General features: G+C 41.2%; 1 protein-coding gene across 2 annotated transcripts in view; it reads right to left on the reverse strand.

The window, feature by feature from the left end:
• Positions 1 to 8,331: 8,331 nt before the first annotated feature.
• Positions 8,332 to 18,134, reverse strand: part of bltp3a (bridge-like lipid transfer protein family member 3A) — a 52,691-nt gene continuing 42,888 nt past the window's right edge. For both annotated transcript variants that reach the window (XM_067446847.1, XM_067446846.1), the window contains exons 15-21: positions 17,755 to 17,939; positions 17,516 to 17,652; positions 17,143 to 17,299; positions 14,537 to 14,805; positions 12,557 to 12,665; positions 12,373 to 12,458; positions 8,332 to 9,875 (exon numbers count right to left, since the gene is read on the reverse strand). In XM_067446847.1, coding sequence (XP_067302948.1) covers positions 9,765 to 9,875; positions 12,373 to 12,458; positions 12,557 to 12,665; positions 14,537 to 14,805; positions 17,143 to 17,299; positions 17,516 to 17,652; positions 17,755 to 17,939 — 1,054 coding nt within the window. In that variant the 3' untranslated portion in view covers positions 8,332 to 9,764. The remainder of the gene's footprint in view (positions 9,876 to 12,372; positions 12,459 to 12,556; positions 12,666 to 14,536; positions 14,806 to 17,142; positions 17,300 to 17,515; positions 17,653 to 17,754; positions 17,940 to 18,134) is intronic.

Below are 18,134 nucleotides of genomic sequence, written 5' to 3' on the forward strand. Positions count from 1 at the left end.
TTTTACATTTCATTTGTTTATCCAAATTGAATATGAATATTAAAATATCAAAAACAATCATCTGTTTAATCAGACAAGATACATGTATCACACATAAGGCTTACAACTAAAATAATAATTCTAAATGTAGATTAAAAAAATTATATAAAAGAAACTTAGTTTAGTTGAAGTTTTTGTATTTTTTAAACAGTAAAGCGGCACTGAAATCAGCGGATAGAGCTTAAAAGAAGTGCAACTGAATCTAGATATCTATATCTCGATAGAGTATTACTATTAAGGAGCCTGAGAGCTTGTGGTGAGTATTTGCTTATATCAGGAACAGGATGGGAATAAGCATTAAACTTCTCATACCTTAAGTGTTATACCATGGGGTAAGGATCAAACCATTCATGTACAGTTCTGCTTTACTGATGATCATTACCTGGTTTCAGTTTTGAAAAAGGCTCAAATGCATATGATTTCTTGCCTATAATTTCTTGATTTCTTGCTTATCAAGATTAAATAAAATACTTTATTTTGAAACTTAAAATGATCAACTTAAATATTTGGTCTGACTTTATATTAGATGACCTTAACTACTGTGTACTTACATCAAAAAAAAAACATTACATTGTATACAATACATTGTACTTATTGTGTTCATATTTTATTGCAAAACACTTTTGCTGATATTGAGGTGGGATAAGTCTAAAATAAGGGATAGGTGTGGTGGTGTGGGTGAGTTTAAGGGTAAAGTTAAGGTCAGGTGTGGTGGTGTGGGTAAGTTTAAGGGTAAAGTTAGGGACAGGTGAGGTGGTGTGGGTCAGTTTAAGGGTAAAGTTAGGGTCAGGTGTGGTGGTGTGGGTAAGTTTAAGGGTAAAGTTAGGGTCAGGTGTGGCGGTGTGGGTAAGTTTAAGGGTAAAGTTAAGGTCAGGTGTGGTGGTGTGGGTAAGTTTAAGGGTAAAGTTAGGGACAGGTGTGGTGGTGTGGGTATGTTTAAGGGTAAAGTTAAGGTCAGGTGTGGTGGTGTGGGTAAGTTTAAGGGTAAAGTTAGGGACAGGTGTGGTGGTGTGGGTAAGTTTAAGGGTAAAGTTAGGGACAGGTGAGGTGGTGTGGGTCAGTTTAAGGGTAAAGTTAGGGTCAGGTGTGGTGGTGTGGGTAAGTTTAAGGGTAAAGTTAGGGTCAGGTGTGGCGGTGTGGGTAAGTTTAAGGGTAAAGTTAGGGACAGGTGTGGTGGTGTGGGTCAGTTTAAGGGTAAAGTTAGGGTCAGGTGTGGTGGTGTGAGTCAGTTTAAGGGTAGAGTTAGGGTCAGGTGTGGTGGTGTGGGTCAGTTTAAGGGTAAAGTTAGGGACAGGTGTGGTAGTATGGGTAAGTATAAGGGTAAAGTAAGGGACAAGTGTGGTGATATGGGTAAGTTTAAGGGTAAAGTTAAGGTCAGGTGTGGTGGTGTGGTTAAGTTTAAGGGTAAATTTAGGGTCAGGTGTGGTGGTGTGGGTAAGTTTAAGGGTAAAGTTAGGGTCAGGTGTGGTGGTGTGGGTCAGTTTAAGGGTAAAGTTAGGGTCAGGTTTGGTGGTGTAGGTAAGTTTAAGGGTAAAGTTAGGGACAGGTGTGGTGGTGTGGGTAAGTTTAAGAGTAAAGTTAGGGTCAGGTGTGGTAGTATGGGTAAGTATAAGGGTAAAGTTAAGGTCAGGTGTGGTAGTATGGGTAAGTATAAGGGTAAAGTAAGGGACAAGTGTGGTGATATGGGTAAGTTTAAGGGTAAAGTTAGGGACAGGTGTGGTGGTGTGGGTAAGTTTAAGGGTAAAGTTAGGGACAGGTGTGGTGGTGTGGGTAAGTTTAAGAGTAAAGTTAGGGACAGGTGTGGTAGTATGGGTAAGTATAAGGGTAAAGTTAAGGTCAGGTGTGGTAGTATGGGTAAGTATAAGGGTAAAGTAAGGGACAAGTGTGGTGATATGGGTAAGTTTAAGGGTAAAGTTAGGGACAGGTGTGGTGGTGTGGGTAAGTTTAAGGGTAAAGTTAGGGACAGGTGTGGTAGTATGGGTAAGTTTAAGGGTAAAGTTAGGGACAGGTGTGGTGGTGTGGGTAAGTTTAAGGGTAAAGTTAGGGTCAGGTGTGGTGGTGTGGGTAAGTTTAAGGGTAAAGTTAGGGACAGGTGTGGTGGTGTGGGTAAGTTTAAGGGTAAAGTTAGGGTCAGGTGTGGTAGTATGGGTAAGTATAAGGGTAAAGTTAGGGACAGGTGTGGTGGTGTGGGTAAGTTTAAGGGTAAAGTTAGGGACAGGTGTGGTGGTGTGGGTCAGTTTAAGGGTAAAGTTAGGGACAGGTGTGGTGGTGTGGGTCAGTTTAAGGGTAAAGTTAGGGACAGGTGTGGTGGTGTGGGTCAGTTTAAGGGTAAAGTTAGGGTCAGGTGTGGTAGTATGGGTAAGTTTAAGGGGAAAGTTAGGGACAGGCGTGGTGGTGTGGGTAAGTTTAAGGGTAAAGTTAGGGACAGGTGTGGTGGTGTGGGTAAGTTTAAGGGTAAAGTTAGGGACAGGTGTGGTGGTGTGGGTCAGTTTAAGGGTAAAGTTAGGGACAGGTGTGGTGGTGTGGGTAAGTTTAAGGGTAAAGTTAGGGACAGGTGTGGTGGTGTGGGTAAGTTTAAGGGTAAAGTTAGGGACAGGTGTGGTGGTGTGGGTCAGTTTAAGGGTAAAGTTAGGGACAGGTGTGGTGGTGTGGGTAAGTTTAAGGGTAAAGTTAGGGACAGGTGTGGTGGTGTGGGTAAGTTTAAGGGGAAAGTTAGGGACAGGCGTGGTGGTGTGGGTAAGTTTAAGGGTAAAGTTAGGGACAGGTGTGGTGGTGTGGGTAAGTTTAAGGGTAAAGTTAGGGACAGGTGTGGTGGTGTGGGTCAGTTTAAGGGTAAAGTTAGGGACAGGTGTGGTGGTGTGGGTCAGTTTAAGGGTAAAGTTAGGGTCAGGTGTGGTAGTATGGGTAAGTTTAAGGGGAAAGTTAGGGACAGGCGTGGTGGTGTGGGTAAGTTTAAGGGTAAAGTTAGGCTCAGGTGTGGTGGTATGGGTAAGTTTAAGGGTAAAGTTAGGGACAGGTGTGGTGGTGTGGGTCAGTTAAAGGGTAAAGTTAGGGTCAGGTGTGGTGGTGTGGGTAAGTTTAAAGGGGGGGTGAAATGCTGTTTCATGCATACTGAGCTTTTTACACCTTTAAAGACTTGGATTCCCATCCTAAACATAGACAAAGTTTCAAAAACTAATGTTGGACGTTTGATGGAGTATTTCTGTGTTAAAAATACTCCTTCCGGTTTCTCACAAGTTTCGGGGAGTTTTTTTCGAGTAATGGGTCTACTTGACGTTAAATAGATCGGAAGGTCCTTGTATGGGCTGTACGGGCTCTTCTCCCGGAAGGGTGCGCTCGCGCCCGTAACTAGAGGGAGAGAGAGGAAATGCACGCCGTAAACAGTCTCTCAGGTGCAGATCCAGTCGTCCGTGAACACTTATGACGCGCCACGCTCCACTTTATTCCTATGGGTGACGTCGAGCGACTTCAACGCTTCAGCACAGCATTCCGGGAAGGCAGCGCTGCATTTGAACCGATTTGAACGCAGAAATGACGGGAAGCTTCAAGGCATCGCTTCAGTGGCGTCGCAAAGTGGATTTCCGCGGTCACTGCTGTCACAGGACTTCACCAAATCATACCAAAGAAGTGTGTTTTTGACAGAGCGGTCCCAGCGATAAAGGTTCGGTCCTGCTTTGGAAGCAGCCGGTGAGTAAATCAACTTCAAATATCTCTGCTGTTGGCTACCGTCGCGTGAGTAAACATCAGTAAACGATACGATCACGTGCTTCGTCATTCAAATGCGCTAACGGTTACTCCATTGTTGTTCTGTATAACACTAGTCTGACTCTGACGTGCAAAACCGTTTTGCTTGCTACCTCTAAGGTCTAGTCACATACAATAGTCCATAAACCGAATCATGTCCTCATAAACTGCGCGTAAAGACACACAAAGGCCCCTAAATACAGTACATACCACAGAGACGGACATCCTGATGTTGCCGTTTCTCCTGTTCAATTTATTTCAGCCTCAGATTTGATTGTGGATCATTATCTGTATTAGCTGAGATAGATGGGTTTCTCCACGCTTGAGGACGTCACCGCTTTGTGCACATTCGTCATTCTTTAGCTCCGCCCACACGATACGCCTCCAGGCGCTCGTTTTCTTCCGGAAAGACTCGGTACAGCCCATATTTCTTTTATTAATATGATAAAACTAAAGACTTTTCGGAGATATGAAGGATGCAATACTACTCTATAGGTACTCAAGATTGACATGAGATTGACTGAAACTGAGTGTTTCACCCCCCCTTTAAGGGGAAAGTTAGGGACAGGTGTGGTGGTGTGGGTTAGTTTAAGGGTAAAGTTAGGGTCAGGTGTGGTGGTGTGGGTTAGTTTAAGGGTAAAGTTAGGGACAGGTGTGGTGGTGTGAGTCAGTTTAAGGGTAAAGTTAGGGTCAGGTGTGGTGGTGTGGGTTAGTTTAAGGGTAAAGTTAGGGACAGGTGTGGTGGTGTGGGTTAGTTTAAGGGTAAAGTTAGGGACAGGTGTGGTGGTGTGGTTCAGTTTAAGGGTAAAGTTAGGGACAGGTGTGGTGGTGTGGGTTAGTTTAAGGGTAAAGTTAGGGAAAGGTGTGGTGGTATGGGTAAGTTTAAGGGTAAAGTTAGGGACAGGTGTGGTGGTGTGGGTAAGTTTAAGGGTAAAGTTAGGGACAGGTGTGGTGGTGTGGGTAAGTTTAAGGGTAAAGTTAGGGACAGGTGTGGTGGTGTGGGTCAGTTTAAGGGTAAAGTTAGGGTCAGGTGTGGTGGTGTGGGTTAGTTTAAGGGTAAAGTTAGGGACAGGTGTGGTGGTATGGGTAAGTTTAAGGGTAAAGTTAGGGACAGGTGTGGTGGTGTGGGTCAGTTTAAGGGTAAAGTTAGGGACAGGTGTGGTGGTGTGGGTAAGTTTAAGGGTAAAGTTAGGGAAAGGTGTGGTGGTGTGGGTAAGTTTAAGGGTAAAGTTAGGGACAGGTGTGGTGGTGTGGGTCAGTTTAAGGGTAAAGTTAGGGTCAGGTGTGGTGGTGTGGGTTAGTTTAAGGGTAAAGTTAGGGACAGGTGTGGTGGTATGGGTAAGTTTAAGGGTAAAGTTAGGGACAGGTGTGGTGGTGTGGGTCAGTTTAAGGGTAAAGTTAGGGACAGGTGTGGTGGTGTGGGTAAGTTTAAGGGTAAAGTTAGGGACAGGTGTGGTGGTGTGGGTCAGTTTAAGGGTAAAGTTAGGGACAGGTGTGGTGGTGTGGGTAAGTTTAAGGGTAAAGTTAGGGACAGGTGTGGTGGTGTGGGTAAGTTTAAGGGTAAAGTTAGGGTCAGGTGTGGTGGTGTGGGTAAGTTTAAGGGTAAAGTTAGGTTCAGGTGTGGTGGTGTGGGTAAGTTTAAGGGTAAAGTTAGGTTCAGGTGTGGTGGTGTGGGTAAGTTTAAGGGTAAAGTTAGGGTCAGGTGTGGTGGTGTGGGTTAGTTTAAGGGTAAAGTTAGGGACAGGTGTGGTGGTGTGGGTAAGTTTAAGGGTAAAGTTAGGGTCAGGTGTGGTGGTATGGGTAAGTTTAAGGGTAAAGTTAGGGTCAGGTGTGGTGGTGTGATTACTTAAGTAATCTGAAAACAATTCAGATTACTTAAAATGTGTCAGTAAGTTCTAAATACTCAAAAAAGTTCATTTGATTGAACTCATTTGTTTTATTTGAGTTGGCTCTACTCAAAACAATTAATTAATTTGTGCATTAGGGCTTACAGTGTTAAAAGCAATATCTTGTTCTGAACAAAAGCACCAGTATCTGAAAAAATCAGATTTCTCAGGCAGTTCTGAGTTGAACAAGTGTATCATTAGAGAGAGTAACAGGCAGAAGACACACAAAGTTCGACTTTAACAAAGATTTTATTGACCATCATTGGTGAGGTTTTCACACAGTTATGGTTCACAGAACCAACCAAATATCAGTTTTGTTTTAATGTGTTGTTCCAGGACTTTAATGGTGGTGATATAAAATGTGAATGAAAAGATCAGAGGTCAAACTAAACATTTTATCCACCGCAGGTCAGCGGGACATGAACACGTGCCATTCAATCAACCAAAAAGAAGACGATCAGTTAGACACCATACAACAAAAAACAACTCAATTCAACAATTTAAAACTTTCCATACACCTTATAATCCTACAATCTAACACTGCTGCCCAAGACATTCAGCTTAGAGAAGAACCACAAATCATGTCGCCTTCAAACAAACAACAACAAAAAAATGATGTTTCTCTAAAAACGGCATTTGAGAAATCGGGACAATATATGCATGGCAGCTCAGATCATTTTGAGAATTTGGTGAGAAATGTTTGAATTCATATATAAATCTCTGACTTCTGATCACAGACTTTGGTATCTTGGCAAATCTGAGCACAGTTTGAGACACTGTTGAGATCTTTTCTGAAACTCTAGAGGAGAAACGTAAAAATAGTGTGTATCTAAAGGGCATTTCTGTTTCTTACAAATATATCGCAAATTATTAATAGGACGACTTTCACTCAGCTCACCAAAGACAGAAGAACAGACCAATCATTCTGTTCTTGAGATGAGATCAACCACAATGTCACGGCACCTTTAAAGTTGAACAAACAGAATAGAAGTACATTTAGTACCAACTACACAGCTAAAACAATCGATACAATTAGTAAAATCAGGTCAATATTTTAAATATGCTCATTCTGATCGCATACGCAACACTCATCTACAACAGTAAAATAACAACCCTTAAATTAAAACCTAGATGTTGCACTTGTGAAAGATTTCAAGTAAATTCATGCATAAAACACCAACTTTTTTTCTTCTTCCATGCACTGAATGAAGTTATTTTGTGATTGTAAGAATAATATTTGAATTACTACTGTCTACAGGAAATGTCTTTACAGTTTTTCGATAATTGTAACCGTTAGTTTTCCAAAGGTTTTTGGAAGACAGAACTATATTAACACACTAGTGAATGTTAAGTGTGTGTAAATGCTACACATTTCACTGAAAGCTGAAACACAGAGACGCTGGAACCTTTGAGAAAAAGAAAAGTCAAAAACGATTCGTCACATTTGACACCGACCAATAAATCAGTCCACACGTGTGAAGACAGAGGGACGTTGATAGGACGTACAGACCTGGAGGAGTCACATTCATCCAGCTGTTTCCTATAAACCAGCCTCATAATACTGATCTACCACGAAAATAAGCTCAACTTTACAGTGTGTCAAAAAGCTGTAGCTATAAAATAAATAACTTTTTGTACAGGACATCAAACAGAAACAATTTCATCACAACTCTAGTTAAACATTTTCATTTTGGGGTTAGAAATAAAATAAAAATCTTTTTAAATGTACCACCCACAAAAACACTTAACCCAACAATAAAAAATATTCAATTATCTTCATCGTTCTTATATAAAACAAAAAAGTCGCCTATTTCATTGCTGTACTTCGTAATAGACATCCAGTCTCAAGAAACCATCTCCTCAAACAAAAGTTCAAGTATGCATAAACACGTTACTATTATTTGTCGAACTCTACAGATTAGTGAAATGTCACAAAAAAGTGACTTATTTAGTGTAACAGACTATGAACATAAAAACTAAACAAAACAAACGTTTTTCATTAATGCGGCGTTCATGCCATGACGTAATTATAAACATAGATATGTATACGTAGATGCCTCATTCGACCGCTCCAGGCATGTCGACGCACCCGCCATTTTGAAACAGTATACACACCTCAACACTTCAGATGCTGTTATTAATCACAGTCAAAAAAACAAAAGACAAGAAAAGAAAAGGAAAAAAAAAACAGTGATTCCAAAAAGCCATAACACTGGGCAGCCTCTGGTTGTAAAATCTGGCGCGATTTAAATTCACAAAGAAATGTGATAACCTTTCACAGGTGAGAATGTGTTGGTTTGTGTTTTTATAGCCTTTGTATTAACTCAATATTACTAAATCCTATAAAATCATCTCTGCTTCAGTCTATTTCATATACAGATATTGATACATGTATGTTCACAAAGCGTTCATGACCGGCTTTAACCGTTCGAAAATGGCAGCCGGCCAATGCACTGCAGCCCATAGAAAGAGTCACTGATGAGGCATTTACATCTACATGTTTCTACGTGTGTATATATATATATACACACACGTGTATATGTATACGATTGTATAATGAATTCTACGAGGATGCGAGTGCTTCTTACAAGTCTGAATCGCACCTGAACGCACCTTAAATAACTCATTTTGCAATGTAACAAATCTAGACAAGTTCTGTGTTACATTGACACAAGTGACCATAATACTGAATTAAAGTGACTTCACACTTGCAGCAACTCATAAGAACACCAGCACTGGCACTAATGCTACTTTCGCTCTGTGAGCATTTCAGCTGTACACTATGAGATCTTACACTAGAGGAAATGGACATCATCTCGGTACAGCGACTGATTCAATGACTGAGGACATGTTGGTCAATAGAAGTACCATCTGTTGTCCATTAAACCTCAGATAAATGGTGACATATAGCAGTGATACAGTGCATTACAGTGCTTTTGTTTCAGCTCCTTTCATGAATAACACACACATCAGCTCAACTCTACACACTGCACTGATTCAGATGAATAGCAGCCAATATAAAAACATACTATACAGTACACTAGTCAAATCCACAGCTCTGTTCCTAAACCTATTAAGCTGCTTTAAGCCGCAAAAACCCGTCTACTCTCCGCCTACTGACCTAATGCGTGAACATTAAGGGAAGTGTGCTAGACAGACAGGATTTAAACTTTGTTGGCTGGAAACCCAAGTTTGGTTTGAAGAAGAAAAACCAAGCACAATGTTCTCTCACCATTCCTGATTTCTAACGCACACTCACAGGGCTCGGCTGGTCTTGCGGCTGTCACAGCAGAAATGAAAAAGATGTTTTCCGTTATCACTGGGTCATATATAAATTTTGCAAGCTTATTTCAATCCATTAGATCAAAAGATCTGAAAAATCCCCTACATGAACCCGCCCATAGACACTCCCCTTGAAGAAATCAGGACAGAAGTGATTGTAAGTGGACAAAAGAGACGGAAAAAAAACCAGGAGTAAACGGGAATGTTTCTCCCTTGTCTACATGCGATCCAATCGACCACAATGCATCTTAATACCAGGTGTGAACATTAAACATAGCCAATATATGTTCATCAAAACGAAGATTGATTAAAATCGATAACGTCAACCCGGCCCTACTGTCTTTGTAGGCTGCTCACTAGGTTTTGGAACAGAGCTTGTATCTACCAGCACTACACAGCCTTGGTACCAAGTCATGAAATCAAAAATGACTAATGTGCAAGAAGCATGCAGACCAAGTGAAGAGATGCGCGCCATTGTGCGGTAAAGCGGGTCCGTGGCAGCGAAAGAGCGCATGTGTTGTGCGTTTCACTGTTGACTTCAGTCATCCTCCAATTGGAAACTTGGTGAGCTGATGAAGTGCAGTCACAAACAGAGAAAAGTCACCATACTGGAAGACTCGGTGGAGGACGCTCAGACACTGAGGAGGAGAGATGGCGTCTGATCTTACACTCAGATGTTAAGAGATTAAAGAAATGGAAGGATGAGAACTTTGAGTCAGAAAAAGGCAATGGTCTTGTTCTTCTGGTTCACCTACAAAACATGTTATGTTGTGCCTCATTTGAACATAAGTCTGGCTTTGTTCTCTTTGTTCATCATAAGGTGAAGGAGGGGTTGTGTTTCCTGACTTCCTGCAGCAGGCGCTCTCGGTCAGACAGAGCTTTCTCCAGAGATGACTGGATGTCACTGAGTTTGGACTCCAGAGACTGTACCAACAGAGAAACATACACATAGTTTGAACTATATATGAAATAAATTATGATCAATCGAAGCACACAAAATTCCTTTGAAAAACAGACAGCAGTTGCAACAATACATGTTCATCCATGAATAATAAAAGACGTAGACTTCACACATGTAATTAAGATATCGAATGCTTCTGTTGACTTTCGAGAGTCTTCTCTTGTTCTTAATCATAGCCAAGCACTGGAAAATTACAATCACTCTATATATCCTTTACAGCTGAAACTGCATCAACTTGTTTGTATTGATAAAAAATAAATAAAAAAAAGACTAAAATAACAACAACATTCATTTGTCCTTAAAGATTTGCCCCATTTTCTGCCACATTAGAAGAAAAAACTCATGTTTTGGTAAAACGTCAACAACATAAAATGTGAAGATTACACAGTTGAAATTCACAAAAAGTATTAAGATAAGTTGAAATTGACAATTATTAGATAAGTTAATGATGACAAAGTTGATGCGAGTCAATTAGGACTGCCCTCATATGAGAGTAAAAAACACATATACATACGAATCCATATTAAACCGTGCGGCTTGTGGCGACACATTGATGTCTTAACCTGTTAACTGCCACTGGCCCACCGGTGGGCCCCATTTGCCACTGCATGTTTAAACCAAATATATCCTATATTTATCCTGATCTAATGTTGACAAATTATATATCATTCGAAAGCTTACGAACTCGAGATTTATCCTGTAAAAACGTTTTGAAATCGGACCATGCGTTACTATGGAAACGCTGCTCTAAATTATTCTAGCGGGCTCCTCCCCAAGTGGCGTCGCCATGTTTCATATTTATTTAACTACTTTACAATAAAAACCTTTTCTAATCTTGACAAAACACATATCGTCGGAAAGGTCCGAGTCTCATGGTTCTATATCTGCAAACCGTTTTGTGATTTTTGGACAAATATATATAAATTTGACACAGGAAATTGCATTTAAAAAAATCTATGGAATTTCAATGACACCCGGTGGCTATGTGTGGTACAGCGCCTAAACAAAATCTCATAGGAACTTCAATTTTTGTGATATTAACTTCAAATTTGGAACAAAAATTGATTAGACATATGGCTTTGATTTGATAGCAATTTTAGAGTACAAATTATTTTGTAACATACATATTTTATATTATTTTATATTAAATATTAAATACCTAGTACAGTATATTTGATTTACAGTAAATTTAAACTTCCATAGCTTTTTTATACTTTAATTTTTTGAAGTGTTTTCACTTGAGCAATAATCTGCTGACTGTCCTCTTTAAAATGAGACCCATGTCTATATTTCAAAGCATTCTCAAATTGCAACCATTTAAGTTTGAATAGTGAATTTTCATGTATATTTTCAAAACGTGGGGTGACGTTGGCAGGTTAAAGGCCCACTGAAATCAAAATAAAGTTTATTAGCTTTTAGTATGACTGTGTTAGCCTTAAAGTTATGAATTAGCTGGTGTGTTCCAAAACATTGACAAAATGTGCATTTAGGAGATATAACCATTCAAAACTTACAGTCTTTCACTTCCGTTAAAACAAATCTCAGATTGTGGTGACAACATCGCAGACTTCACTTTCTCGTCAAATCTTCTGTCCAATCAAAATTCTCTCTAGAATCTAAAGCCCCGCCCCCTACACTGCGGCTGAAATCGGTCAGTTGTTAACACACATTTACTAATTTCTAATTATATTTGAGGCGAATTAAGTCTATTTTCACGTTAGTTTCACGCACCACAGCAGCGGACACACCCCAATGGCTCTGGTCTAAATTTAGACAACAGACACGAGAGCACAGCGCGGTTCATATGCGCGAGTCCGCGCAGACAACAAACATATCGACCCATTTGAATTCTGCACAGAATGCTGCATTTCGAAGCGTTATGGAGGAGATTATGATGATAAACAGTGTTAGAGGAAACTGGCTTTACCCAACAGAAAGGCTCTAGTCACACTATGATATTAACAAAGCGTTATTGGCTGTTTCAAAAAAGGGGAGGAGCTGCTAACAGCTGGAGACGTTTAGGGGAATTTACGTCAACACATTGAATATTGCGGCGCGTTTCAAGGCACTTCAGTGGGCCTTTAAGACACAAAAAGATCGGTTTGTACAAGAAACCAAACAGTATATATATATATATATATATATATGACAAATTTTGACTTGGTGTCAAAATCTCAAATTTATGACTTATGAAATCTCAAAGTTTTATCTAAATTTTGACATAATTTTTATAAACACAATTCCACAATTATGATTTACTAAAACATTTTTTTCCAAAATGCATTACACTAGGTTTGATGCCCTTCATTCTTTCATGTCCAACCTGACATCAATGTAAGCAAAAACGAGTTTTGAAAGCTAAAACAAATGGGCATATGTCCTTTTTAAGAACTCAAACAGGCCAAATACAGTAAATAATACAATGTTACACTGTGCATATATACATTTCCTAATATATACCTTGTTCTTCTCCTCAGCTTTTAAGCAGGATTGTTCAGCTCTCTCTCGGCCCCCTTCTGTCTCAATCCCTGATTGGCTCTGCGCAGCTGATGCGTAAGAGTGAAACAAAAGAGGCAAACATTAGTTTAACAGGTACAATATCAACATCTAAGCAGCTGCTGTTCCCCAAACCCAAAGTACTCACGTCTCAAGCAGAGGATCCCATCATCCAAACGCTCCAGCACAATGCCGTCCAGAGAGAAGAGCACAGGAACTGGTTGAGGAGCGGTCGGGTAGACACGGGGAGCATCATCCTGACAGAAAAAGAAAGACAACAGAGTACAATTGGGTTGGTTGGGTCATATGCGGGACAACCTGTCACTCTAATGAGATAGCAAACCAAGACCATCCAATCAATTCCACACGAATAAAATCAAGTCCCGCTCTACGTTTGTTCTCGTTTAAGAAGCCGTTTCACTCAGATATACGTCACAATAGGGATGAAAAAGAATATTGCAACTGTTTCATGCCGACTTTAAACCGGCACAATTTAGTCGAATATGTTTAAAAGATACTGGAATCTAAACATAGGCATAATTTGCGGGTGGGACGGGTGGGACATGTCCCCACCACTTTCTGAAACATCTTGCTGCACAGATGAACCTAACTAATACAAACACAACATCTCTGGTTAACTAAAAGAGCATAATTTTGTTGGTTTGTTAAATAAGAAGCGATCTGGCGCTCGTTGTTATCAGTGGTGCAGATTTCTCTTGTGGCTCTTTCATGTGCAATCTTCACACAGACAAGCGCTTTAATCTATCGCCGTTGTGGAGACTTTCTATTTGTTCCGGTGAAATCACGAAACAAAATGCACAAAAACTCTGCTCTTGATGTACAACCACTGATGGTATTCGGTTTTGATGAGAAACAAAATACGAGGGCAGATTAGAAACTTCTGACAAGTTTAAGAGACCCTTAGGAAACTATTCCAGGGATCATAAGCAAAGTGAACAGTGAAAGTGAAGCAAATCTATGCCTTTATTCACATTAAAAATCTTGGCACTAACTTGCAATAATTAACGCAGCACTAGGTAACTTTTCAACCTTCATGATATATTTTCAAGACTCTTGTGATGATACATCGACTTACAATAGGTTGAATGACACGTCTGCCATAGCCTGATGGGGTCTGTATCGTTTTTAATCGTACTTTTAAACTTCGTAACCCGAGAACAAAAAGAACTACAAAATCCGACTGCTTCACGGCATATACGGCAAATGTTATTGTATATATTTTATATCTGAAATAACATTGTATTAAAGGGTTCATATAATTCCATTTTTTTACAAGTTAATATGATTATTTAGTGTCTAAATAAAACATTTGCAATATACTTTAATTCAAAATTCTATTTAGTATTCTAAGAAATCACTCATTTAGCCTGGTGAAAAACATCTCTGTTTTCAGCAAGCCGTTTCTGTGCATGTGCCTTTTATGCTAATGAGCTTTGCTCACCGCCTCCTCTGTTCTGTGGGGGCTTTGAGTGTGAAGCGTTGCTTAGACAACAGGAGAAAGATTGACAATGCAAGTCTCTCAGGACACATCTGTGCAAGCTCAACCGCATCAATTTGATATATCAGATATATTAGTATCATATATATTAGCTATATCAACATCAAAATGACTGCTGTGTTCATTATTACACCCAAGAAAAGAACACCACAATCGCTTAGCATTCTGATCCAGCGCATACACAATGGTGGACTATGATGAGCTCGCTCAGGGCGGGTCTGAGCTGAAACACTGCTTTCAATCAACAGCTGTGGGAGGGGTGGCCGATCACGTGACGTCACACATCGAACAGCTTGATTTCAGACAGGTGAAAACATATAAGGAGATTAAAAAAAAACACTTGATGGATTTTTATCATTATAGGATGGTTGTGTACAGTCACTGCTAACACACATTGCTGTATAATCAACCTGTAAAAGTGCATGTACCATTATATGACCCCTTTAACAATGCTACCCCCTTTATATTACGCCATAAAGTGCGTATCACATTGCACACTCGTACTATTTATACGCATTTTAATGAGATTGTCCCACCCACTTTTTGAAACAAAGTTAAGCCACTGATCTAAAAAGAGAACAGTCTTGTCTTATTACATAAAATTCTCACCTTTAGTGTAATAGCAGTGTCCCGTAAGCAAAGTCTCATTGGTAGGGGGTCTGCGCTGAGCTCATCCTCCAGGAAGGGTCCCAGTGTGTTTAAGGTAGAAGCCAGGAGCTCTGCTCTGCACCCTGTCAAGCACATCTCCATGAACCCCACGCTCTCGGAGAGAGGAGAGTGTCTGCCCGCACGCGGCCCCATCTCCAGCCTGAGGGTCGCTGCTGGGGGACAGGGGGGAGAGCGGGGACCCGTAGGCAGATGAGCTCTTGAAGAAGCAGCTGTGGTGAGAGAGAAGGTAAAGATGTTCTGAGAGAATGTTTTGGTAAATCTGGAATGAGTATCATACTGTATGTATATCTGCAAAGACATGATAACAGCAGACTGAAATGGACTGCATTTAATGGACTGCATTTATATTTATATAGCGCTTTTATCCAAAGCGCTTTACATTTTTGCCTCACATTCACCCATTCATACACCGACGGCGATGTCAGCCATGTAAGGCGCCATCCAGCTCGTCGGGAGCAGTTGGGGTTAGGTGTCTTGCTCATGGACACTTCGACACTTGGTCAGGTGGAACCGGGGATTGAACCACCAACCTTCTGGTTTGTAGACAACCTACATGAACCACTGAGCCACTGCCGCCCCTGAGAATCAGTTACCCATAGAAATAAAGTGCGAGAGAGTAAATTATAAGGGGTTGATGCCAAGATAAATATATGGTTGGAGAAGCAGATTGTACCCTGTGAGACGTGAATAATTAATGCTTTGGAATCCTGACTTCATAACCAGGGAGTAAAAAGAGCCATACAGTGAGTAGCATGGGTGGATCACCTGATCTCTGCCTAAACACGTGCAATAGCGTAAGCAACACATTTGTGAACAGGGTTTGCATTTCTTCAACAGGTTGAGCTTACAAAGCAGACATGTCCAACATACTCTAATGGCAATTCGGAAATATTTCCCCCTTCATTTAGCTCCAAATCTGTGACCTTCAAGCTTACTTTTGTTCAAAAAATATTGCCATCTCATAAAATAGTTCTCATGAGATCAGGTTGGATGGGCCTGCAAACGCTCCCACAAAAACTGAAAACTTTTTTTTGTTGCCTATTTCACTTAGGCAACATTATAACATTATGACCACCTTCCAATTATTGTGTTGGCCCCCTTTTCATGCCAAAACAGCCCTGACCCATCGAGGCATGGACTCCACTAGACCGCTGAAGGTGTGCTGAGGTATCTGGAACCAAGATGTTAGCAGCAGATCCTTTAAGTCCTGTAAGTTGTAAGGTGAGGCCTCCATGGATCGGACTTGTTTGTTCAGTACATCCCACAGATGCTCGATTGGATTGAGATCTGGGGAATTTGGAGGCCAAGCTAACACCTCAAACTCATTATGCTCCCCAAAAAAGTTCTGAACCATTTTAGCTTTGTGTCAGGAGCATTATCTGCTGAAAGAGCCACAGCCACCAGGGAATACCGTTTCCATCAAAGGCTGAACATGGTCTACAACAATGCTAAGGTAGGTGGAACGTGTCAAAGTAACATCCACATGGATGGCAGGACCCAAGGTTTCCCAGCAGAGCATTGCCCAAAGCATCACACTGCCTCCACCGGCTCGCCTTCTTCCCATAGTGCATCCTGGTGCCATGTGTTCCCCAGGTAAGTGACGCACACACACCTGGCCATCCACGTGATGCAAAAGAAAACATGATTCCTCAGACCAGGCCTCCTTCTTCCATTGCTCCGTGCTCCAGTTCTGATGCTCACATGCCACTGTTGGCGCTTTCGGCGGGGTCAGGGGTCAGCATGGGCACCCTGACTGGTCTGCAGCTCTGCAGACCCAAACGCAACAAACTGCGATGCTCTGTGTATTCTGACACCTTTCTATCAGAACCAGCATTAACTTCTTGAGCAGTTTGAGCTCCAGTAGCTCGTCTGTTTGATCGGACCACACGGGCCAGCCTTCACTCCACACGTGCATCAATGAGCCTTGGCCGCCCATGACCCTGTGGCCGGTTCTCCACTGTTCCTTCCCTGGAGCACTTTTGACAGAGACTGACCACTGCAGACCGGGAACAGCCCACAAGAGCTGCAGTTTTGGAGATGCTCTGACCCAGTCATCTAGCCATCATAATTTGCCCCTCGTCAAACTCTCTCAAATCCTTACGCTTGCCCATTTTTCCTGCTTCTAACACATCAACTTTGAGGACAAAATGTTCACTTGCTGCCTAATATATCCCACCCACTAACAGGTGCTGTGATGAAGAGATAATCAGTGTTATTCCCTTCACCTGTCCGTGCTCATTATGTTATGCCTGATCAGTGTATTTTGTAACTGCAATCGCATGTACTTTTGTCGACTTCTGAAAAGCTAAATTAGCACAAAGGCATTCAAAAACCGAGGGTCAATCGTGGCACTTGTAGTGAAAGTAATTACCAATGGAACATTGGAAAAGTTTGGATGGGAGATAAATGCAAATATACATTTATAGACGAGACAAAAAAGGTCAAATATTGTCAAAAGACCAGATGTGTGCATTGGCTTAAAGTGTAAACAGCCTAACTGACAATCCTTCTGCATTTACAATGATGGATACATTTAGCATCCTAACCCTGCGTCAGTGTCGGTCCCGCCAGCACGTCTGTGACTTTATGGTTTCCATGTTGTTTTGGCACAAGCTCCTGGGCTTCCAGCGCCACCACAATATCTTCACCGCGCATCTCCGTCAGACACCCCACTCGACTCAGACACAGAACTAACACAGACACCTGAAATAAAAGGGTAGCGTTCAGTCACGTAACCAACTAAGATTAGAGTAAGGACAAATATAATAAAAGTAAATATTAAATGATTTATGAAAGTACAGATAAAAAATGTGTATCTTGCTGTTTTTTAGACTTCTAAACCACAAGCACTGCATTTTCTGAAGATCTTTCATGCAGCGGACAAGCCATCTATATGTCAGTACACTGGATAAAACTCACCATTTCTTGGGCAATGTCTTCAGTGCTCTGGGACAGAGAGCTGCTGAGGTCTGCCGATGACCCGCCTTCTGTTCCTGGAGCAGGACTAACGCAGTGGACACCTGTACCATTAGGACGCAAAGACTCCACACCAGACTCTGAATCACAACAACACAAATATACATACATTCAAGACACTGGCAGTTACAGATATAATTGTTATAGTTTTTAAAATACAAGTGCAATAAGTGCTTCAGTACCAGAATCCATTATGATGACAAAGTTGTCACTGATGTCACTGTCAATGGATGCGCCATCATCCGCCAGACTACCCTCTAAAATGGCACTGTCACAGGAATTCTGGGAAGGAGACTGTTTCATGGACTGAAGCCGCAGGTTCCCCATGATGGAGGGACTGGAATCCTCTGGCCGTGAACTTTGCTCCCTACAGAAACCATATCAGCACATGCACCATGAGCTGAATAACATACTATAACAGGATCGTCCAAAACTATTTTAAAATGTTAAAAGGTTAGTTCATGGAAAAATTTTACAATCATGTCATGATTTACTCTCCCTCTTGTCATTCCCAAACCTTTATTGGGATGGGAGAGTCAAGACAAACTTTTCAGAAATCTCA

Source organism: Pseudorasbora parva, chromosome 6, assembly GCF_024679245.1.
Source record: "Pseudorasbora parva isolate DD20220531a chromosome 6, ASM2467924v1, whole genome shotgun sequence".
Classification (NCBI taxonomy): domain Eukaryota; kingdom Metazoa; phylum Chordata; class Actinopteri; order Cypriniformes; family Gobionidae; genus Pseudorasbora; species Pseudorasbora parva.